Source organism: Desmodus rotundus, chromosome 2 (genome assembly GCF_022682495.2).
Source record: "Desmodus rotundus isolate HL8 chromosome 2, HLdesRot8A.1, whole genome shotgun sequence".
NCBI classification, from domain to species: Eukaryota; Metazoa; Chordata; class Mammalia; order Chiroptera; family Phyllostomidae; genus Desmodus; species Desmodus rotundus.
This window is the reverse complement of record NC_071388.1, coordinates 158,810,641-158,835,934: the sequence shown is the minus strand read 5'-3', so window position 1 is coordinate 158,835,934 and position 25,294 is coordinate 158,810,641. Positions and strand designations below refer to the sequence as shown.

General features: G+C 41.2%; 1 protein-coding gene across 1 annotated transcript in view; it reads right to left on the bottom strand.

The window, feature by feature from the left end:
* Nucleotides 1–243: 243 nt before the first annotated feature.
* Nucleotides 244–25,294, bottom strand: part of CYBRD1 (cytochrome b reductase 1) — a 29,630-nt gene continuing 4,579 nt past the window's right edge. Inside the window, exons 2-4 of the mRNA XM_024561581.3 lie at nt 17,842–18,050; nt 4,337–4,491; nt 244–3,501 (exon numbers count right to left, since the gene is read on the bottom strand). Coding sequence (XP_024417349.2) covers nt 3,198–3,501; nt 4,337–4,491; nt 17,842–18,050 — 668 coding nt within the window. The 3' untranslated portion in view covers nt 244–3,197. The remainder of the gene's footprint in view (nt 3,502–4,336; nt 4,492–17,841; nt 18,051–25,294) is intronic.

The following is a 25,294-nucleotide window of genomic DNA, read 5'->3' as shown; positions in this document are numbered from 1 at the left end:
GCCTGCCTTTCACACCGAGCGTGGCTCCAGTTCACACCCTGGACGCAGGACCCACCCACGGCAGCTTTGAAATGGTTTCCTAACCCTTCTAGCAATGCAAAAGGTGCGGCACTCGGGGTACACTGTGGAGAGACATGCGACAGCATCTACAATAAGGGAACTCACAAAAATTTTCCATGGGAAAGAAACTTTTAGAACAATGTCTGCACCTACTAGCCTGAACAAATTGATATCACAGACAAATAGATTCCAAAATAATTTTATTGCTACATAAAAACAAGTCAGGAAAAAATAGATGTATGTTTTCTTCTACAAAATTTTAAAATATTCAGGCTATTTAATGTTTTTCCATAAATGTGCTGAGATAAAAAGACAAATTCAAACATAGAAATCTTTTCCAGGTACCTTATAAGGAATAAAGAATAATAGTTGTCTTTCTTCTACACCTTTCTATGTGCAGCTCTAAGACATAGCAGTTACAATTTTCTGTTGGAATTATCTGAAGAAAGGACAGGCCAAGATAAATATTCTATCATGTGGCAATAAAATTAGCATAAACCTCTACTTCTTCTTTGAGCTTTTAGATTTGGCAGCTGTGGTCAACTAGTATTGCCCTGGAATTTCCAACTCAGTGGGGAAATAGCCTAATTAAAAGTAAGACATCCTCTTTATTTTAGAAACACAAACCACTGGTCAGTCGCCCTTAAAAATTGCAATCACCTTCTTTGTCATTTGATTGTACGGTCCGTGATGCTGTTTCTAACCATCACAGCCGAAATGAAACCACGCAAAGAAAGGAAAGAAAGTACCTCAGAGGGTGGATTCAGTTTGACACGAGGCACATGGGAAACTGTACATGTTTGATAACATTAAATCAAAGCATACAGTCTAATTTCTCAAGAAGAAACCCTTCCACAGAAAAGGCGTTAGTGTCGATTTACATGAGTGTTAAAATAAAGCTTCTTTCACCCTGAAATTAGATTATGGGGTAAGCCACGCCAGGTTATCTCTGCAGACGATATAAACTATAATTATTTGTGGAGATTTCAGTCACTGTTTTGCAGTTGATACTTAAGGCTTTCTTCTCCCCTATTCTTTTTGTGGCTTTTTAATGAGATATTTTGGGGGGAGATGCCTTAGGAAACAAATGTTAGCTTTTGAAAGATAAAGGACAATTATCTTTAGAATAGAACCCCATTGAAAGAAGTCTCAAACAGAAAGTTGTTCTAGGTATATTTTATTATGCATTGTTTTCCGAAAGGCTGAGAAAGAGGGAAAAGATCCCATAATATCTGTAAGATTACCCTAACATTAGCCCACAGGGAAGGTACACTGAAGGGCTGAGATGCAGGGTGTTCGAATACTTGGCAAAGGAGCAGAATATTGAAGCACCAAGTTCATAATTAACTTTCCACTGATGACCTTTCTTGGCTTATATAAAATGGAATGGAAGTTTCCATTTTTGAGGCTGTCACTGACACTTCCCGCCAAAAAATTCCTGGAATTCTGTGCCTTTCCATGTAATGAAACATCCATTATCAATGTTTGTGTGTGACAATGGAATTACTCCTACTTAGCACCAAAATTATAGTATGCTCTACTGTTAAATGGAATTGTGCCTACTATTTGCCAGGCATTGAGCCGGGCACTGGCAGTCCTTCTGACACTACTACCAATTTTGGAGATAGAATCACGTAAGAAGAAAACAGTGTTTTGGTAGGGGACTCTGGAATGGTTATCCATGAAGCTTACAGGACGTGATGAAGTATATTCAACATGCAATCAATGGAAGTAATTACCAATTAACCTAAAAGGAAATCCACTAAACACCAAAAAAGTCAAGTGTATTTGGCATAAAAGTATAAGATGTTTATCCACATTAAAATGCCCCATTTGAACATTGCAGGGAAACCGAAAACTGACCCCAAAATGAAAAACATCGTTTCAGCAAGGCACTGCTCTAAGTTTGAATTTAAGTCAGCCCAGAGAGGTCTCCATGCATGAGAGCTGTCACCTCGGAGGCTCAGTTCACTACCGAGAACACAGAGCTCAAGATATCCCCTAAAATCCACGCCCCAGATCTGGAAGGACCCTAGCTATTAGCCCCAGGAAGGGCAGACCATGAGGTAAGCCTGTCCTCTCTTCAAACCCCAAACTGTTCAGCAGCCAAGATTGTGAAGAACAAAAATTGTGACTGATTATCCTGAAATCTACAGATGTTCTTGTCCAAACCTTTCTTTGTCATCAAGACACAACTGTCAGCACGAAGAGGCAGCAGGGTAGGCATGGCTTGTGGGCAGTGGAAGGTGCCTGGGACCTATTTCTTGGGTTATCTGAGGAGCCTGCCCTTTGGAAAAGGGCCAAAGGGTTAACATTAACAACCCCACTGCATGCCAGCTGCTGCATTGTACTCAGGGGAGGGTCAAAGTAGGTGCAAATTAGTATAAAACAGAAAAAACAGCCTGGTGGAGTGGCTAGACTCATGGACTGAGGAGCCAGACTGGCAGGTTTTGAATCTCAGTTCCACCACCACTTAGGACTTTGAAGCAAGTTACCAACCGTTCAGGCTTCAGATCTCTCATCCGTGAAGTGGAGATAATAATAGTTCCTACCTCTTAAGTTTTGTCTGGGGACTGAATGAGCTAAGGTTTGCAAAGTGCTTAGAAGAGTGTCTGGCACATAGCAAGTGCCATGCAAGTACTTTTAAAAAATAAAAACAGGACCTTGAGGAAAGTGCTCTTCGAGGTTTTTAGAACAGTTTATGTTGCTTAAGAATACAGGCATATGCCCATTCTAATTAAGTTTGGAAATGGATTGTAAAATGTGCCAAACCCCAGGGAAGCCTTGGGACTAAGTTGTGTTTTGGAGAAACTCCCAGGGCTGCCAGGTTTTCAGGTTCACCAATAAACAGACACAGTTTGAGCATCTGTTCTCTGCAAGGCACAGGATGCTTTGGTCCTCAACAAGAGGTAAGAGAACCACAGTGTACAGCTGCATCATTTACATCAACCATCTCCTTTCCAGTCCAGGTAAGTTCACAGGCCTCACTCAGACACACTCTTTCAAGAAATCCTATTTCGGGATTAACACAAATATTAACTCTATGAAGCTCAATCATCTTATGGCTAAATAGGAGAAGCTAAACAGTAGAGCTAGTTTTCGAAAGCGAAGTTACCCGGCCACACCTCTACAACGTTTTACATGGTGGACCTCTGAGTAGCCTCGTCCAGGGCAACAACGTTCCTTTTCCTCGCTGCTGTTTCATCATTTAACTCCGAATCGGATTTGTCCATCTTGCCAAAGTTGATTGCCATGGAGCTTTCCACTCGCTCCGGAGTGCCTCCATTGGGCTGAAGGAGGGTCAAATTGGGTTCTTTAGGACGTTTCCATTGTGGTCTGGTGACTATCCAACAAATGAGGGCTCCAAAGACCAGAATCAGAAGGCCAAGGATATTTGCAAAAACACCTTCTGGTGGCAACGTAGTGTAGGGAGGATTTTTCCTACAAATGAAAAGAGAAAATTACACATAGACTGTGACAGCAACATGCCAGACAGTTTTGAATTTATCTGCTCAAAATGCACACTGGTACAGCTTCAATGTAATTCCCTTAAAGCTTGATGTCAAGGAGAACTTTCTGCTATAATTCACTCAATGGAAGAGTATACCATTGTTTAAAAAATCATTGGTATGAAAATAACATAGCATCCAGAGCACCTGTATCAGTTAAAAAATGAAAAAAGGATCACCCTGGCTGGAGTGGCTCAGTTGGTTGGGTGTTGTCCTGTGGACCAAAAGGTCATGGGTTCAATTCCCAGTCAGGGCACATGACTTGTAGGTTTGGTCCCCGGTTGGACCACATGCAGGAGGCAACTGATCAATGTTTCTCTTTCACATCAATGTTTCCCTCCCTCTCTTTCTCCCACCTTTCCCCTCTCTCTGAAATCAATAAATGAAAAAAAAAATTTAATGAAAAGAGGATGATACGAAAACGTATATACACCATAATTACAATGAATAAAAACAGGCACATCAAAAGGACGGTAAGGTCATGCACAATGTCAATAGTGTTTTCAGAGCAGTAGAATTTGTTACGCCTTTCAGCCCTCCTTCGAGCATTTAGCAATGTTATACTGTCTAATATAATACACTGTATAATAGTACATGCGATGCTATATTGTATTACATAGAATACAATAAATGTTTTAAGCATAAATATTTAAAACTTTTAGTGTTTAACATTTAAATTTTTTGTTACATTTTATGCCTTTTTCCAATGGACATGTATTTAACATTTTATAGCTTAAGTGTACAATTAGGAAAACTATGTAACTTACAAGGCAAATATTAGCTTCTCAGTCACTCCCATCAGCGCCGTTGCAATCACTGTTGCAAAGATGAGAATTCCAGAATAAACATGTATGGGCATGAGAAGTGCTCGGAGAGACGGTGGAGCCAGAGGAAGCAGAAAGATGAAAAAACCTAGGAGAAGCTAAACAGTCAAAAGTGCGAAGGTTATTAATTTTAAGTATTAACTACAGTAACTTTAACATTATTATTTTAAAAGCAATATGTGCAAAATGAGAAAACATTCCATGTAGAACCAAGGGCATCAAATAAGAATAAGTTTTCCCACCCCCGTTCCGTGCTGCTCCACGGCAACCCCCGATACCACCTTCTAATGGATCTGCCCGGAAAAGGTCTGTGCGCACATAAGTGTGTGTGCGTGTGTCTCGACATATTTGTCCTGCATCTTGTGTTTTTGGATATCTTCTCATATCAACACATGATTATGTAGTTTATTCTTTTTAATGGCTAATATTCTATTTTAAGGGTGTAATATAATTTATTCAGTTCTTTACTTATGGATATTCCTGTTTCCAGTTTTCTGCCATCATTACATTGACAGGGCTACAGTGAACATTCTGGTGCTGACTTATTCGTTTTTTATCAATTTCCTTAAGGTTGCCAAGCAGGAAGGGAAATAAAAATTTAAGTCACTAAAACCAGATACAATATTAAGACACATTTAGTCAGGTCAACCTAAAAAAAATGTGGAAAGAAGTCAACGATTTTGCTTTATGAGGGAGAAATGAGTTCTACAGAAAAGTGATCTTCATTTCCTTGATAAGTAAATCCCTAGTGCAGTACCTGTCCGCAGAGAAGCCAGCAAGACTCCTATGAAAGCTTAATGCCTTCAGTGTTAGTTTGTTGCCTCACACCCCTGCCTGCTCAGTACTCTCTTCTCCTCAAGAAAATAGAGATGACTTAGTTGAGTTTAAAGGGACTTTTTTTCAAGTTCCTCTTTAGGATCTACCACCCTGACAAAACAAGTATGAGGAGAGAGGAAAATGGGGAGAAACGCTTGCACCGCTGCTCCTCTTTCCTGACTCGGGTCAAGGACTAATGGGATGCCAGGAGCATGGAGACAGAAGGGGCCCGAGGCCTTAAACACATTTAGAATCAGTGTCTACGCAATGGTCACAATGGAGAGTAATCAAAAAATGCATTTGATCGGCTGGCTTGCATATTCTATTGTCCACTTAATTCCGAAAATGCCTGAATATAGTAGATATGGTTCAGAAGGTCCCCTTGGTGGTTCAGAATGCTCCTAATGCCCCTTCAGTCGTCACTGACTTTCAGGTCACTCAATCCAATGGACAGTTTTCAGACCTCATTTTCCATGACTTCTCAGTAGCATCTGACACTCTTCAAACCTCTCCTCCCCCTCTACTGTTTCCTTTCTCATCCACACTTTTGCTCAAACCTGCAAGTGATTCTTTCTCTTATCCCTTGCATCACTGGTTTTCCAAATCCCATTAATTCTACCTCCTAATATGTTTAGAAACTATCCACTTTCTCACTGCTGCTGCTGCTCCTCCACGACACTATCGTTTCTCATCTGAACCTCTGTGAATGCCTTCAAGCTAGTCTCCCAAGCTAGTCTCCATTTACGCCTGTCCAGCCTCCAATCATCTTCTATACCCTACTGCAGGCAGCCTGAATCCCCTTCCTATTCCTCAAATAGAGTGAACTTTTACCCACATACTATCCCATCCTCCTCGAATAGTCTTCCTCTTCCCTTTCACCACCACACTCAGGACTTCAGGTCTTGGTCTGGCTTCCCTTATCCCCTCTACTGTACGAGAGCTCTCCCAGAGCTCTCCATACCGGCCCGTCTACCCAAGGCTCAATGACCTGTCTTCCCTGTAATTCATGAGGGCAGAGAGCATGCTTGTCTTGTGAAACAATGTATCACCCACAGCCTAACAAGGTATCCAACACATAATAGGTAATTAACTCTGTTGAATAAATTATTGGATTTATGAATAAAATTTCACTAGCATAAAATGCATGTTCTCAACCATGAAGTGCCCATGATCTGTAGTGGAAAAGAAAAATGCCATCTTCGGTCCACAAAGGAGCCTACCAAAGAATTACATGTCTAGTGACAACAGGCGACCTGCATCATTCCGGTATCTTAAGCCCATGCATTATTTGGCTTTGCTTCATATGCTGTTGTGAAGAATACATCAAAAGCTTTAATTTATAGGTGAGCAAAGTAAGTTCAGAAAAGTTTAGTAACTTGTCCAGTCTCACCAGCTGCAAATGGGTGAACCCGATTCAAATTGAGGCGGCCCTGACCCCAAGCCCTGAGCTGTTAAACACGCCTGCTGGCTGGGTCTGAGAAAGGAAGAGGCCAGGGGCCAAGTTCTGAGACTGTTGCAAAGTTGGGAAATGACATTTAAGGGAAACCTAGTTAGCATGCAAATAAAACAACAGGAGATAAGAATCTGGATATTTCAGAGGGCAAAAGACAATCTTGAGACAATTTAAAAATGTATTTAATCCACCCAAGTTTAACATTAGAAAGTTTATGGATGTAACCATATTAACAGGTTAAAGAAACAAATATGTTCATCCCAACAGACATAGAAAACCATTCAATAAAATTCTACATCCGCTCATGATTCAAAAAGAAAAACCCTTTTCACAAACTGCAATAGGAAGAAACATGAAGCATCTCTACTCTGTAGTAAACTATTAGAAGGATTTTCTTCAAAATAAGAAAAAATCAAAATTCTTATCTCTTTCTATTCTATACTTCTTAAATACTTCTATATATTCCTGTACGCTTCAGTTCCATACTGCAGAGGGAAAGATACATGATAAAACCGGCACTGCAGGCAAGTGACAAGGACAGGGACAATTCAATGAGTGGTTCTGGGGAAGCGGTTTATCCAAATGGAAGAACGTGAAGTTGCATCACCCCACACCATACACTGAGACTTCCAGATGAATTCCATATGCATTAAGTACTTACACATCAAAGACAAAACTTCAATGCTCTTAATAGAAAAACGTAAGAGAAGTTAAGATTTTCACTCATATTACTGTGATGTAAACTTTTGGCCGTTTGGGGGCTTTTCTCTGAGGCCAGCAGTTCTCAGACATCAGTTGCATCTGAATCACCTAAGAGGCCCGTGAAAGCACATTTTTCTGGGCCCCGCCCCACAGTTCCGATCCAGCAGGCCTGGAACAGAACCTGACAACCTGTTTGACTTCAGGGTAGAGAAGGATTTCAAAAACAAGTCACCGAAATAAAACATAGTAACTTTAAAAGAAAACATGATTAACTTGTTCTCTTAAAATGGAGACTTTATTTTTAAAAATACTGGTAAAAGAGAAAAAGTACAAGTTTCAAACTGGAAGGTATATGCAAATACATAAGAAGGAATTCGACAAATCCTACAAATCTTTAAGGAAAAGAAAAAGAAACTCATTTTTTTTAAATAGACAAAGACATGAACAGGTGTTCCTTGGAAGGAAATTAAAACCACAAGGAGGCATCATTTCATACCCACTAGTTTGGCAATAATTAAGATGTTTGAAGAGGATGCATGTTGGCAAGGATGTGCCATATGGAAACTTGCACACGCTGCCGGCTGGAACATGATTGGGGTCAACCAGTTTGGAAAACAATTTAGCATTATTTTTTTAGGCTGAGTCTCTAATTCCACTCCTAAGTATACACACAGAGAAACCTTTGCGTATAGGAGAACCAGGAAATGTGTATCTAAATGTCCAATGCAGCATTGTGACCGAAAATAATTTAAAAATAGCTCAAATGTCTAATAGCAGGAGAATGAATAAGTAAATCTATGGTATATTTATATAATGGAACACAAAAGTAAAATGAACAAGCTAGAGGAAATGACATAGTTGAATTATGAAAAGAAAGGTCGCAAAAGAATTAAAACATAGGTGCATTAGAATACATATATTATGAAACTTTAAAAAGTTAAAGCAAAAATAAGCAATATGTTGTTTAGGGATTCACAGTACATAATAAAATTATAAGGAAAAACAGAGAATGAGAAAAAAAACTTCATGAGGAAAATGGTCACCTCTACGGGTTGGGATCGGTAGAGAGATGCGGGACCAAGGTGGGTCGGGATTCAATGTTTGCTAAATCAGGTTGGATGGTGGAATCATGGAAGTCAATTTTATTATAATATATAACTTTAGTATACATACAATACTTTGTTATTTTTAAAAAGTGCCCCAGAGACTAGATCTTATAAGTAGAAGAGAATTCTACACTTGAAATGCTTTGTAGTCCATAGATACACATGAGGAAGTGTAAAGACCTTTTGCCTCTTCTTGGTTGTACAGTTTTGCTGCTTGCCTGCCCCCTTCCCTCCTTCCTTTATGTGCTGAAACACCTGGACACTAGCTTGCTTTGGCAGGTGAAATTCTCATTTTACGCACAGTGGCTGAACCAAACCAAGTAGCACTAAGGTGAGAGGATATGATCTTGACAATCTCTCCCATGCTCGTCATACTCTGTGATGGGTTTGTTTCTTGGGTGGTACTGAGGGGGGAGTGCAAACTGACCTCACAGATGTGGACGAATGATGTGCACACAATTGGACTTGCGATTGCTGTGCACAACAGTTGTGGTTTTGTAAACGAGCCGGAAGCAGGCTGCTTCCATTGCTCCAAGTACAATTTCCTGCTCTGCACCCACATAGGACAACTTCCACCTGGAATCCCCTTTGTCCAGAAGGAGAAACCACTTCCCCTTTTCCCCCTTAACTTAAGAAATATGATAGAAAAACATCTCTGTCAACAGTGTATTTTTATGGCTCATAGTTTTGCAACTAAGACTATGGAGGCAGGCATCTTTGTAAATCGTACTGAGGTCAGAGCTAGTTCCTACCAAAAGTGAAGACAGCGAGCTTAGAACTGGTGTCTTTCCAATGGGAAAGGAGATGTTCTTTGTTTAATTTCTTGCTGAGCACACTTGGGTGATCTGTTCTGTCACTTCTGCGGACAAGCAATGCAAACACTTAAAAAACAGTTTTTGTGCAACAAAAAAAGAAAGCTGGAATGGAGTCGTTTTCTCCAGTACAGGCATAGGAAGCCACTCACTGGTTCCTGAGAGAACAGCCAGAAGGCTCCAAGCAGCACACGAGTGCTCACAGCTGTGAGAAGGGGACACTGTTTGCTTAATTTAGTTTAAAAAGTTATGTATGTAGGATTTTTGTGTAACATATGTGACTTCTATTTCAAACAATAAAGCAACATGTTCAGGTCAAACTAAATGGAGTTAGAAATTAATAATCCCCCCAGCCAGTCCCACCCATGCCCAGAATAATAGCAGGCTGGTATATACTCCCATACCTTTCTTTACTCATTTGCATATATGTATGCTTTTTTCCTTTCCTCTTTCCTCTTTTTCCTCAAAATGACATTTTTTGTCCACATTACTTACTCTTCAGGGGTTTTTTACACTGAGGTGCATATCGCGGATTTCACTGTTGGTCAGCAGATCCAGCAACATTCTTCGTGGGAGCTGTGTAACAGCTGATGACCCGGGTTTGCCACAGATTATTTAGTCATTCATCCCCTTATGGGACATCTAGGTGCTCCCTACTTCCTGACGATACAAACAATACTGCACGACATGCCCTCCTCAGAGACCCTTATGTGACAGTATTTTATTTCTGCTCCCCACAGATGTGCGATTGCTGGGTCAAAAAGTAAGCATTTAAAAAAAATCAATAGATGTTAACAAACTACTTCCCTAAAATTCTGTGACAATTCAATGTCCCATCAGCACGTGGAAGGCAGGACCCGCGATCTCCTGCCCCCGACAGCTGCCGGTCTCGGGGAAATGACTTTTACTTCCAGCTCCCTCATTTCGCAGAGCGGCCGGGCATTGTGTCATACGCTCTCGGTGATTTGATTTTTTCTCCTTTGAACTGCTTGTCCAAATCTTTTGTTCACTTTTCTATCGGGTTGCCTTTTTATTTCAATTTTTAGGAGTTTTGCACATTAAAAAACCTTAACACATGACATGATTGTTTCCATGTTTCTTTCTGCAGTTTCTGTTGACTTTGGTAACTTTTGTCATATATAATTAAAAAATTTTTATGTAGTCCATGATATCTTTTTTTTGCTTCTGGGGTCTACCATATGGTCCCCCCTACCTCATGTTATACAGATTATATGTCTCTTAATTTTCTTGTTCTCTTTTCATTGGCTTTGGTTACTTCCTATTTAGACCTTTAATCTAGCTGGAATTTCTTGGTCTAAAATGATTGTCAACTTTGACGGTAACATTTAGTAAATAAGCATGCTTTCCCCACCGAAATTAAATGGCACTGTGCCACAGAGAAAGCTCTCACACGCGCTTGGACTGTTTCCGTTCTCGCTGCTCTTCCCACGCATGTGTTTTGTTTTTTCCTGTGTTATTAACTTGTTTTTAATAAGGCAAATCTCCTTTCACTTCTTTTATAAAGTTTTCCTGGTTATCCTTGGGTATTTGTTCTTCTGCATAGAGTTTAAGACTTTCATTGGGCTAAAAATTAAACTCATATTAAACATAAATATTAGTTGAAGAGGGAAAGATATTTATTAATTTTTCTCTTTCAGTAACATGGTATTGCTCTAGTCATACCATGTTTTGTTTTTCAATAAGATTTTATAGTATTTTACATATTCTACTCATAGAGCTTATATTCTCATTGTTCATTTTATTCCTGTGTTTTATAGCTTTTTAAATCCATATTATAAATAGATTCTACTACTTATTCTAAGTGGTTATTCTAGTATTGGCAAAAGTTATTGGATTATGCATGGCTATCTCGTATCCAGACACCTTTCAAATTCTCTTATTATTTGTAGTCATCTCTTGAGTTTTTAGACGTACATTATATGGTACGCAGACAGTAAAAATAGTCACATATTTTCTATTTTTTCAGTTTTTAAGTTTCAGCTTTCCTGAGGTCTGATCGACATAAAACTGTCAGGCGTTCGAAGTGTACTTCCCAGGGATCTGACATGCTGACGCGTTGCGAAAGGGTCCCTCCATGCAGTTAATCAACACGCCCGTCAGCTCCCACGTTTGTCTGATTTGTTGTTGTTAACACAGGTGCTACTCTTAACGTTTCAATTACACCATGTGGCGCTCTCGCAACATTTTATATTAGGTCCCCAGGCCTTCTACACCTTGGAGCTGTACTTTGTACACTTTTCTAGCCTCTCCCTGTTTCCTCCACCCTCGTAAAATTCTTACTTCTTCCCTAAAATCTGTTTCTCCTGCAGCCTCCCCACTCAGTGAAGGACTACTTATCCATTTCACTCAAGCCAAAAAACTGTTTTTCTTACCTCTCCTATTCAATCTGTAAGTAAGTGATGTTAGTTTTATTTCTAGTACCACCTTTAGACACAGGCAAATGGGGGGGTCAAGATTTTGCCTCAGGGGACCCCAATAAAAGTATTTGCTTGGGAAATTTTCTAAGTCTCCCCCAAAGAGCCTGGGACAAGCCTGGGCTGGCGGTGCCGTTCTCACTGGGTGCCACAGTCCCTGTTTCTCTCCTTTGGGGTTCTCTGCACTCCTTTAACTCCTGAACACACGTGGGTTCCATCAGCTGCCTCCAGAAGCTTTGGAACTGGCACCTATGGAGTTATCGCAGACCCCGGGGCGAGGCCCTGCCTCTGGTAGGCCATCCCTGATTCCAGTCTGCTGGGCAGATCGGTCCCACTGGCCTCTGTAATGGACCCTCAGAGTCACGCCGACATGCTAATTCGGAGCCACTAGCACTCATGTTGGATACAGGACAAGTTCAGGGCTTGGGATATGTTGCAGTTTGTGTGTGGGCTCTGGCCATCCGTGTTCTGACCAAGAAAACACCTCCGGTCTATACTGCCTGGAAACAACACGGGTGGGAGCAGCCACCTCTTACCCTGTGGGTCCCCACTGCTGGCACCCAGGGTGGTCACCCACTTCCTCTGCAGCCTCCGGGACCCATGTCGGGCAGGCCCTCCTCCAGAGCGGGCTGTCCTCATCGCTCTCGAGGGCCTCCAGGGTTGGTGCTGCAGGGCCGACCGTGGATGTCCTTTCTTGCCTTCAATTAATGTGAGAGGCTGTGCTTTCCCGGGTTGGTTCAATCACACCGGGTGCCCATGCCGTGCACAAATAAGACCACTCTCAGGACTAGTCTCTTCACTTGCTTAATGTTGTCTCCTGAACTCAAGTTATTAAATTTAGTTTAGTAGCATATATCAAATTTTCATTCAAAAGTAATTCCTTTTTCTGTCATCTCTAAGAAACATTTGCCTATCTCTAAAAATTATTAAGATAAACGCTTTTGTTTTCCTCCAAAAGCTTTATAGATTTCCCTTTAACATTTAGATCTATGGTCCATTTGGAAATGACTTTAGTATCACGTCAGAATCAAGGTTTATATTATTTTTATATGTCCATGTAGGTGACTTAGCATCATCTACTGACAAGTACATCCTTTTCCCTTTGTGTCGCACCGTCACTTAACATCGTAAGTCGCCGTACTTACGCGTAGGTTTGGTTTGGCCTCTGTAACCCATGTCACTGGGCTGTTTCTCTGTCGTAGCATCGACACTGCACTGTCTTGATTAGAGTAGCTTTTTAATAAGTCTTGATATATGGGAGCTTAAGTCCTCCAACTTTGGTGCACTACGTCTACAAATGTTCTATTACCTACACAGATTTCTTCATTATCTTGTACATTAGTTAAACCCTTTGAAACAAAAGTGAACAACAATGGTAGCAAGCATCTACATCTTATTTATTTTTTAATGGAAATATCTGCCGTATTTCACAGTTTAAGCTGATGGCCGTGGATGGATGCTGGTAAAGGTGTTCATCCCCAGAGCCCCCACATGAGGTGTGAAAGTATCTTGTGCACAGTGGGGCCACATCTAAGAGGAGTTCCTTTCCTTCCAGTGCACTAGAATAGTTTTAAGTATTGCTCCTTGAAGGTCAAAGGTGTAAAGCAACCTGGACCTGATGCCTTTTTTTTAGTGATATATTTCAAATGACCTTACCAAATTCTCCCAGTGTTATCAGTCTGTTTAGGTTTCTAATTCTTCTTGGGTCAAATTTGATAGTTTGTATCTGGCAAGAAAGTAATCCTTTTCTTTCTTTAAGATATATTGTTATATATCTTAAAGTATATAACAATATATTAAAATTTAATCACCTCTCCTCATTTTAAAGTATTACTTGTATCTATGATTATATTCCTTCCCATTCTGAATGCTTTATATTTTGTTATTTTTTTTAATCAGGCTTACAATGGTTTGCCTACCTTATTTCAGTCTTTAAAAGAACCAGCTTTTAATTTTATTTATAATTTGTTTTTTATATACAGTCGTGATGGGCTGGATCCAGACCCCCCTTCCCAAAAGATGTCCATGCCATAATCCTGAGGAGCTGTGAGTATGTTATGTTACTGGCAAAAGACACTTTGTAAATGTAATTAAGTTAGGGATTTTATGATTGGGAGATAATCCTGGATTATCTGAGCAGCCCAATCTAATAACCTGAGCCCTTTTAAAAGCTGGAGGGAAAAGAGATGAGAAGGAAGAAGTCAAAGAAGCTCCAAGCCAGTGAAATGGATTCACTGCTGGCTCTGAGATGGAGGCAGACACAGAGAGGCTACAGAGCTGAGAACAGTCCTCAGCTGACAGCCAACAAGGAACCAGGTACCACAGTCCTACAACCACAAGGAGCTGCATTCTGCCAATAACCTAAATTAGCTTGCAAGCTGATTGTACCCCAAAGTCTACCCATAATAGCCCAGGCCAGCCAACACCTTAATTTTGGCCTTGTGAGAGCCGAGTGGAGAAACCAGCCACGCTGACCTGGGCTTCTGATACACAGAAACTGTGAGGGAATGAAGTGGTGTCGTTTTAAGCCATGAAGTTTGGGGTAATTTGTCATGGTAGCAATGGTGAACATTAACACGACTGTTGGTGGCTTTTTCGGGAGGGAGGGTTTTTATTTACCGGTATTTTTCCTGATGTATTTTGCTATTCTCTTTTAGGTTCTTAAGTGAATAACTATTTTATATACTTTAAGTTTTCTTGCCAATAAAAGTATTGAAGCTTGTATTTCCCTGAGAACCATTTTAGCTAAGACCCATAGATTTTAGAGTAAGTATTCTTGTTTCTGCTAATCCCTAGGTATTTTTAATTTTACATACAAAGATACAGAGCAGAGTATACATTGGTTTTTAGAAAATCCAGATTAAAAAGCATAAATGTAATAATAAAAAAGGCATATCTGGTATAGAAAGCTTTTTTTTAGCTTTAAAAGCTTATTACTACTACTACTACTACTACTACTACTACTACTACTACTACTACTATTACTATACAGGGAATGCATGTGTGTGTAGAAGATTCAGAAAGTAAAAAGACCTAAGAATCCCAAAATACCAATTCAAAAGAACTTATGCACCCCTATGTTCATAGCAGCACAATTTACAATAGCCAAATGCTAGAAACAGCCTAAGTGCCCATTAGTAGGTGAGTGGATCAAAAAACTATGGTACATTTACACAATGGAATACTATGCAGCAGAAAGAAGAAACTCCGACCCTTCACAACAGCATGGATGGAACTGGAGAGTGTTAAGCTAAGCAAAATAAGCCAGTCGGTGAAAGACAAATATCATATGATCTCACCTATAAGAGGAACCTAATCAACAAAACAAACAAGGGAGCAAAATAGAATCAGAGATATGGAAACAGGGGACAGACTGACAGTGGTCAGAAGGGAGGAGGGAGGGGATTAGGGTGGAGAGAAGGGGAAGGGACTAGTGAACGAGCATGTATGAATGACCCATGGACATGGACAACACGGTGGGGACTGACTGTAGGATTGGGCAATGGGCTGGCACAGGAGGGCAAAGGAGGAAAAATCGGGACAACTGTAATAGGATAATAATAAAAAAATAAAATAAAAGTTTTTGCTGGTAAATTAATGCATTCAAATAAAAGTAAAAAGAAAAAAATCACCTGGAATGCAGCCACCTAGTGACCGACAGTGTTACCATTCCAGTGCACATCTTTCCAGATGCTCAAAGTATGCCTTATTTAGTCCATTCTCACTACTGTACCAGAAGCACAGAACCCTGAACCCAGGAAGCTGCGAAGAGGCTGGGTGGTTTCCGTTCTGTTCCTCCGCCCTCCCCGAGAATGCTCAGACACCAGCTGGGCGATCCGGGGAGCATCATGGAAACAACAGACCCCAGTGCTCTGTGGAGAGGGCCCAGGATGCGGACACTCCTGGGTATGAGTCCCAGCTCTGCCGTTAGCTGTGTAAGCTGTGTGTCCTCAGCATCTGCAAAGGCCATGCCACTCAAAGGACGACGTGAGGGAAGCAGAATATTTCACACAGTGCTCGGGCTCTAGAACTCTGCACTCTCAGGCGGTGCAAAGGAGGTGGAGCAATACCAGAGGAATGAGCCTCTGGAAGCAGAAGAGGCAGCTAAGAAAAATCCTGAAGAGATGCCAGTGAGTCAAGAGGGTCCCCAAAGTGCCCTGACCGGTGTGGTTCAGTGGGGAGGGCACCGTGCTACAAAGCGAAAGGCCACAGGTCCGATTCCCGGTCAGGACATATGCCTAGGTTGTGTACACAAGATAGCTCATGGATGTTTCTCTCTCACGTTGGTGTTTCTCTCCCTCTCTTTCTCCCTGCCTTCCCCTCTCTCTAAAGATCAATAAATAAAATCTTTAATAAAAAACAAAAGAGGATCCCCAAAGCACCTGTCAGCACATCAATGTTCCCTGCTGTGGTCCTCCTGCTCTATCAGAAAGAGGGCCCAGCAGCCCGTGGCAGGGGAGGAAGCTGTCTCCCAGATGCCTGGCGGTGACTGAGCAACTGCAGGAAAACTCACTTGCGGACAGAAGGTCTGAGCTTAGGCACAGCCACCACCTGAAGACCCGCATTTTCCTTGTTCCTTCTTGAACAGGAAGATCACGTTCGACAGCGCAGGGCTTTCTCTGTGCTTCTCTCCTGTCTGGCACCTTTCCGTTCCCCAGTTGCTACCTCCGGGCATGGCAATGTGAACTTAAACAATTAATAGTGTCTACATAAACATTAACCTTAATTAATATTCGAAAAGCCTTAAGCAGAAAAATGACAAATAAATGTCTGGTAAGAGGTCCCTTTTTTTGGAAAGGTCAGTCATTCAGATATTTTAAGATATGCCTTGTGATTTTGTGGATTCACTCCAGTTTCTTCTATATCCACAGAAAACTAAAGCTCACGGTGATGTCCCAGATAAGGTAGCTGAATATACAATGTACTAACTAAAAAGGGAAATGAATCAACATCGTTTGCAAAGATTTCTCAACAAAGCAGTTAATGCCATAAAGACTTTTAAAATTTACCTCTTCTTCTGTGACCCAGAACAGTCGAATCCCTATCACGCTCCATTAATTTATGTATAAATGCAGTGTCGTTAAATGTGTATGTGTTTAGTAAGTGAAGACAAAGGAAAAATAAGATAAACAGTGGGTCTTCAAAATCTAACAAAAACCAAAGAGCTATTAATTCATCTTTTCAACTCATAAAGTTAAATCTAGAAAATAGAAGTGACAGATAGGAAAAGAAATCTATAGCTCTCGTCTATGCTAGTTTATTCAGCACCTAACACTCGAAGTTTCAACAACAGCAGCCTACTGCTGTCGGATGGCAATTTCCCTGTAGCACATGCCCATATTTCGAATCTCACATTCAAACTCATACACTGAATTCTGCAGTTCCCGAGCCCTTTAGGGGAAAATACTTATAATGGAAACAAGTAGGACAAGGATTAGTGGGAATAAGAAGATGATCTCCAACAAACTGGGAGGGGAGACCCCCGAAAAACTGGAATTATCCTCTGGAGGGCAGGCCCCTTGTAGTTCAGGCTTCTCCCACTAGGTGAGTGTTCTAGGCACCCATCGGTATCAGTGTGCCAGCTGGCATGGTTATGAGAAGCTGCATTTGGCTTCAGTGAATTTTTTTTGAAGACTCTTTCAACGTGTTTGCCCATTTCATGATGGGTGATTTACGAGCACATCTACCCACCCTACGCTGAGTGTTCAGCAGTTTTTGACCAAAAACGGCTTGGCCCTTGAGCCCCACCCTCCCTGTTCAATCAATCCTGCCCTGAGTGACTTTTTGTTTGTTTGTTTCCCCGATGAAAAACATCCTCAAAGGGAAACATTTTGGCTAATGGGGAAGAGGTGAAACAAAAATGGCAGAAGCTCTAAAAGACATCAAAATCAACAAGTTCAAAAACTGTTTTGATCAGTGGAAAAAATGTCTTGTGGGTGTATTGCATCAAATGGAGAGTACTTTGAAGGCGACCAAAGTTTAAACATGTAAGAATAAACACAGGTTTTTATAAATAAGTTCCGGTTCTTTTGGGTCCCCCCACACCTTGTATTTATCTATAGAAAACAGCATCTGAATTGTGTTACTTTTTACATCGTATTTATAAATATACTGAGACACTGACCTGTAACATGTAGAGAATGACAACTGTCAGTCCAACCCAGCTATGCAGACTGTACATATTGGGGATTTTCGAGGCGTCGTGGAAGTCAAAAACAGCCACGAGGGAAATAATTGCAAGAACGGCTGCAACAGCGTTTAGCCCTGCGTGGATGGACTTCATCAGGAGCTTGCTGCATTTCCAGGTCCATGGCAGTCTGTACACAACGACGGCTGGAGAGAGAAGAAGGAGGACGAAATGTGGTCTGGTGGGTGTTTTCCTCTTCATATCAACACAAGGTAAACATTGCGACACACCGAACACTCCCTTCCATGAAACCCTTTTCTCTTGCCTCCTACTTCTCCTGCTCCCCCGCCTCTCCAGGGTTTCTTCTTGGGCGCTTTTGCTGGCATCTCCTTCACTCCCAACTTGCGAAGAAACTTCAGGCCCCTCAGGCTCAGTCCTGGACTTTTCTCCCCTGCACTCTCTGAGGGTGATCTCATCTAATCTTTCCCCGAGGTGCCACCTACACAGCAGGGGCTCCCACATTTTTGTCTCCGGCCCAGAACTTTCTTCTGAACTTCACACCCACATCATCCAGAGGCTTTCTGACCTCTCCACATACGTGCTTCCCAAATATCTCAAACTTCACACATCTAAAACTAAATTATGGTTTCTTTATATAAATGTTTTAGTTTGGTAACAAAAAAGCAGACTTAAGGATTAGAAAAATATGCAAAAAGATTTAAATAGACAAACGAGTATATCCAAGTGGCTAATAAATGTAAGATATAAATTTCATTATTCAACAGAGAAATTCAAGTTAAAATCAAATGAGAATATCTCCACCATACATCTGAATGGCAAACCTCGAAACATACTGAATATTGAAGAGAATGTGAAGCAATCAAAACTCTCATGCGATGCTGATGGGAGTTTAATGAGAATAAACACTTTGGAGAATTAGCAGTATCTGCTTCCGCTAAACTGGTGCGTACCTGATGACCCAGCAGGTCCACTCCTGGGTGTGCAACCCGAAGAAATACGTTCACCGAAAGGCCCGTACTAGAATGTTATTAGTGGCGCTATTTGTAATGGCCCAAATCTGAACCTCCCCAAATGTCCCTGCTGAATAGAATGAAGAAATAAATTGTGATGTGTTCATTCACACCACGGAACAATATAATGCAGCAAAGAGAACGAACGATTGATAACTAGAATTTTGCCCAACAATATAGATCAATTTATAATGTCCATCCCAAGAACAAGACATAAACAAGTCTGTACTGCATGATCCAATGTACATGAAGTATACAAACAAGCAAAATTCTGCGTATAGATTAAAACTTCCACAAAAACAATTTTTTTTAAGTGTCCTGGTTTAAGCAATGGATTATGTGGCCACCTGAACCAACTTGCAACTACTTTTTTCTGGAGACAATAATATCCGGCCTCCACCCACCCTCACCCCACCCCTCCAGTCCACATCAAAAAAAATTTCAGATATCTGGCAAACTATGCCAGATTGAAAATGTTTAAAGAATCCTTCCCTGGAAGATGGATTCCACTGTATCAGCAGTGTATCATTTATATTTCTTAATTCCAGCAAATAAATAAATAAATAAATTAAAGCCTTTTCTCACCAAAGACATAACTTAAATATGTGAAACTTCATAAGATCATAAACCTATAAGGGATATTTAGTTCCTTTCACACAGAAACGCATCTAAGCTTACAAAGACAGGTGTGAAGTCAGCCTCTTTAAATCTTTCGGCACAAGAGGTCAATTTTCCTATTCTTTGGTTCTATTCCACCGCTGGACAGCCTCCCCTTTAGGACAGTGTTCCTATGATCTCATCTGAACTCTGAGGGGTTGTTACTTACTAGTTTTAGTGCTTATAAGGGTAGGTCATAAATGTTGACTGATAATATTTCCTTGATGGCATGGAGACTTTTGGGTAATCATTTCTATATTCAGTGAATCCTTTCCAACCATTTAAAGCAACAGCTTAAAGAGTATACTTTTAAAAGCTAGTTCAAAGCCTCTTCTCATCTTTATTTCATCCTCTCTGAGAGCAGGAAACTATGTCTTGCTGTTTCTCCTTTTAACCTCAGAGCCTAGGACAGCCCAAGGTTCAAAGCATGTACTTCTATAAGTAATATTTTTACTCGTACTTTGAGATAATTTTAGCTTCAAATGAGGTTTTAAGAAACAATACAGAGAGATCCCATATACTCTTCACTCAGTCTGTCCCAGTGGTAACATTTTACATAACTGTAACACAGTATCGCCACCAGGAAATTGATGTCAACATAATCCGCTTGAGTTTATTCAATCTCACTAGATTCGTGTATGTGTGTGTGTGGCCCGTAAGTATTTTCACATAAACAAATGTAAAGCAGTTTCTGTAGACTGATCCACGTTAGAAATCAAAGTGACGGCAAGCACTGTGGCTGCCCTTCCTCAGGTTTTTTCTCCCTGCGGATTCAGCAGCTAACGCTACACGATTGTCTCATTTTCAGGGAAAGTAAATGCCCCTTTACCAATGACTTTGTGACCTTTTATGCGTGCAGTGGAGCCTTTTGTAATCTGTGTGATCAGGCAGTAGTAAAATAAAAAATTTGTGATATGTGAAGACCTAGTAGCATGTCTACTCATGGCCTGGTTTGACCTCTTTTACTTTACACACACATACACGGGCGTGTGCACACACATAACTGAGCCCTTGCTAGACAGCAGGCGCCAGGCTAAGTGCTTTACATGTTTACACTTTAATTCTCACCTCAACTCTGCCAGGAAGGTATGATGATGATTATAACTGCAGAGAGGAGGGAGCTGAGGCACAGAAAGATTAAGAAGCTTGCTCTGTCTCAATTAGTGTTTTAAAATTAATATTACTGTCATCATCAGCAGCAGCAGCATATCATCCAAGCTCCACGCCTAGGAGAAGGACTCTCAGATGAAGGGACTTGAAAATTTTGCAGATAATACTCAGTGTGTTGGCTTGAAAAGCAAGTAACGAATAGTAAGTCACAGTAGCTTTTCTCCCCAATATGAATCATATCACACCAAAAATGTCCAAAATCCAAACTAATCTCTTATGTTGGAAGTCAGGAGCAATTGCCATGACTGAGCGGAGTTCCAGGGTAGCAGGGGATCCTGGTGAGCCTGGATCCTGTTTCATGGTCTGAGGACAGGAGTGTGGCCCTGTTACAGAAAGACATCACTTATGGTGTAAGTACTTCTCTGCATGTGTGTGTTCTTCAATAAAAAGTTTACCTAGAAAAATAGTTACCGAAAATTCAAACACAACTGTGTTCCCAATGAAGACTTTTAAACTCTTCTCAGTCCCACCAGCGTCAGAGCGAAATGTGTCAAATATTCCATAAAACTGAAATCTACCCCCATTGAGTATCAAAACTTGAATTTTAAGCCTTTTGTTTACTCAAATGTTTTCAAATTGGTTGCACACTAGCTTTCCTTTTCCAGCAGTAGCAGGAATGGAGCATGATTTAATCTTTTATTTATGACTCGGGGTAATCAATAAAACATGTTGTCCTATAACTATGAGAGTCAGCTCTTAAGGGTTTCTGCAGGAGGAGAGGTACTTGCCTCTGATCCAAATGGGCCCACACAATTATGAATTTTAGTCCGTGGGTCTACTTTAGAGTTTTTTCTATCTCTTCTTTCAAGCTTCTTGCTCAGGTTAGGGTGTACGCCTCCAAACTCTTCCCTCCATCCTGCCTTATCTTTTATTCTTACCAGCTCTAAGTTCTTGTTTACAAATTTTTATGTTGGCACCATGGCTGGTGTGGCTCAGCTCAGTGGATTGAGTGCTGGCCTGCAAACTGAAAGGTCACCAGTTCAATTCCCAGTCAGGGCACATGCCTGGGTTGTGGGCCTGGTCCCCAGCTAGGGACGAGAGAGAGGCATCAGATCAATGTTTCTCTCACACATCAGTGTTTCTCTCTCTTTCTCCCTCCCCTCCCCTTGCTCTAAAAATAAATTAATTAAATTGTTAAAAACATTTTTTTATGTTGGCAGAAGTCTTTACATTTGTTCAATTTGGGTGGTGAGCACATAGCAATCTGTTTATTATTTCTTGTATAGTTGAAAGAATTCATAATAGTTTCAAAGTTAAAACAACATTTTTGTAAGCTTGCAAACCCATAACAAACTGGTCTCCATGATGGAACAAACAGGCAGCTTGTGGGAATCTGAAGGGCTCTCATGAGTGAAGCATGGAATTTTCAGCATCTATCTTGGCTACAGAGAAGCTCTGCTGTATAGTTGAATTTGCTTCAAAACACTCTTTGGATAAATGAAGGATAATTGCAAAATGTTGCATTTGCATAAGGTGTTTACATGCTTTAAAAATGTGTAAATAACCAAAGTGCAGTGGATTTCAGGAGAAAAAGTCACCCTTAACAAATCAAAGCACGTTCTTCAAGAATTTGCTCTCAACACTTATAAAAACTGCCTGGAGAGCAGAATTCAAATATTTCTTGCTTCTTTGGCTTGGCACTTACCGAGACACCATTCCTGAGATCCAATGGGAAGTAAGAAAAAGGCCCCATGAGCCCACGAGCAGGGGAACTGCTATCAAACAGCCACTTGTGACTGAAACAAGAGTTTTCTGTTAGAGACCCTGGTTGGCAAGACCGTTTTCCCCAGGAAGGGAAGGGAGACATGGACACGTACAGGTGCTCCATTTAGGTGGGGTTACATCCTACAAAGCCATCATAGTTGAAAATGTCGTAATGCATTTAATACATCTAATACATTTAATGCATTTAATGCAGAACATCACAGCTTAGCCTAGCTTGCCGTACGCACGCTCAGAGCACCTTCAGTGGCCTGCAGTCGAGCTTCGAAACATGCCTGTGCCTTCAACCTGCCTCAGTGCATGAATATCATGAAAATAAAGACATCTGGAGAATCAAAATGAAGGAAGTGACTTGAATGATTTGGGAGATTTATTTTAGCATCTCAGCACTAGAAGCATCTCTTTGAAGTGACTGAAGTCCTCACAGAGTTGACAGATTGGTACCGAATACTGTATGAAAAGAGAAAACTGCAATGAATTGACTGGACTTTTACAAATATGCACAAATTTTGTGTTTTCAGAACCATCAGTTATATTTTCGTGTGCCTTCCATCAAAATATTATGGCAGATCAGAACCAGTGCTGGCTCTGACGTCACCTGACCCTGGCCAGGCATCCGAGCTCTAAAACTAGGAGTTAGACCTGAAGTCCCAGTCAGCTCTAAATATTCAGGACTCAGGTTTTCAGAGAGAAAACCCAAACTTAGAGCTAACCAGCTCAAACGGGAGTAGCTTGTAGACAGGGTTGCACAGCGTCCAGCACAAAACAAGGCGCTCCATTCCACTTCATCGATTCACTCTCTGTGGTGTCCTCATAGGTACGACCCTTAGCTTAAAAGATTGGCCAAACTTTCATTAATTTAGTACATATTTATTGAATGCATACTGCATGTTACGCAATGCTCTACACACCATGGACAGCAGGGAAGAAAGCAGACAAAGTCCTTCCCCTCAGGAAGCTGACATTCTAGTGCAGAAGACAGACAATAAGTGAACAAAGCATCCGACAAGTCCGTGGCCAGAATCCGGATAGTACTGTATTTTGATTTGGAGTCTACATGACGTTCCGGTGAACTGGATGGGAATGACGGAAGAAGGAGAGGAATCGAGGGTGATGGCACAGCTTTGTCATGGACATCTAGATTCCAGATTTTCAACCTTTTCCATCTCACGGCACACATAAACTAATTACTAAAATTCCTGGCACACCAAAATATATTTTCTGTCGATCTGACAAAAATAGGTATAATTTTGATTGATTTACAGTAGTAGTAGTACTAATTACCTACCCTTTTTGCTCCAAAGTAACTTAAAAAAAAATCAGATGTCTATACTTCTATAGAAGGATTTCTGGTACCAAGAATTAACCAATCAGACTCAACCTTATAATGCAGTGGGACCAATAAGATAACAGCTCTCTCATACACGACCTACGTACTTATGGTTCAAGACCGGGCATTTGCACTGGATGGCTGTTGTTGTTTTGACTGTTGTCACTTTTAATTTTAAAAATTTTTTATTTTAATTTTTTTATCCTCACCCAAAGACATGCTTATTGATTTTAGAGAGATAGGAGAGAGAGAGGGAGGGAGAGAGAAACATCGATGTGAGAGAGAAACTGATTGGTTGCCACTTGTAAGCACCCTGACAGGGGACCGAACCCACAACCCAGGCATGTGCACTCCCTGGGAATCAAACCTGCGACCTTTCAGTTTACAGGATCATGTTCCAACCAACTGAGCCACTCTGGCCAGGGCATCATTCTTTAATTTAGCAATCTAAGGGAAAAGAAATCAGTGACCCTGACTAAATAGTTAGGTATTGCATGCTTTCAAAATTCTTGTGGCACACCAGTTGAAAATCACTGATCTAGAAGAAGCCCCACTTACTGAGGTGGGGAACTTGTGGGAGGGGTGGTTTGGGGGACATGGGGAAGATGGAGAGTTCAGATTTGGACATGTCTGTCTGATATCCAAGTAGAGACTTGGAGTAAACATGGATATTTGGGTCCCCGGGTCCAGGCTAAAGATAAAAATACAGGAGAGTCCAGGAAATAGATGGCGTTTAAAGCCACAAGCCTGGATGACATCACCACGAGAATGAGCGGATCAAGAGAGAAGTGGCCAGAAGACTGAGCCTTGGACACTCTAACCTGAAGTGATCGGGAATATGAGGAGGAACCAACAAAAGACACTGAAAGGAATAGCCAGTGAGGAGAGAGGAGCCAAGAGAGTCGGCTGTCCTGGAAGTCAAATGAAGAAAGGGCCCCAAGGAGGACTAAGGGGTCAGGAATGCAAAACGCTGCCTTCTGGGCAAGCAAGATGCGGACTGAGAACTGACCACTGGAATTAGCAGTGTGGAGGCCCCTGGTTACTGCGTGAGGAATGGTTTAGGTGGAACAGTAGAGCAAGAGCCTGACTGGAGTGGGTTCGAGGGTGAATAGGAGGAGAGGAACGGGCGGCTGCAGGCACTGATGACACACTCTGTGTGAGTCAGCACACTCAGCAGAGCGCTCAGGCAGTAGCTCAAGGGGGAAGACGGGGTCACAAGTGTGGTTGTTTTTAAGATGACAGTGATCATAACATGTTGGAAATAATCCTTTGGGAGAGAAACTTAATGACACAGAAGGAAAAGGGGAGAATTGATGAAGTGATGTCCTTAAGTAGACACACAGAGGAGGCACAGATTATAATTCAGTGGTAACTTTATGAGCTTGAGGCCTTTAGAATAAAGATGCATACGTGATGTAATATGATGCCCATTCTTTTGTGAGGTTGACTAAACCCGCGCTTCCAAACCGGTCCAACAGGGGAATCACTGAGGAGTGGAGAGGGCACTTTTACTTCAGATGCTACTATTATCGTCACACAC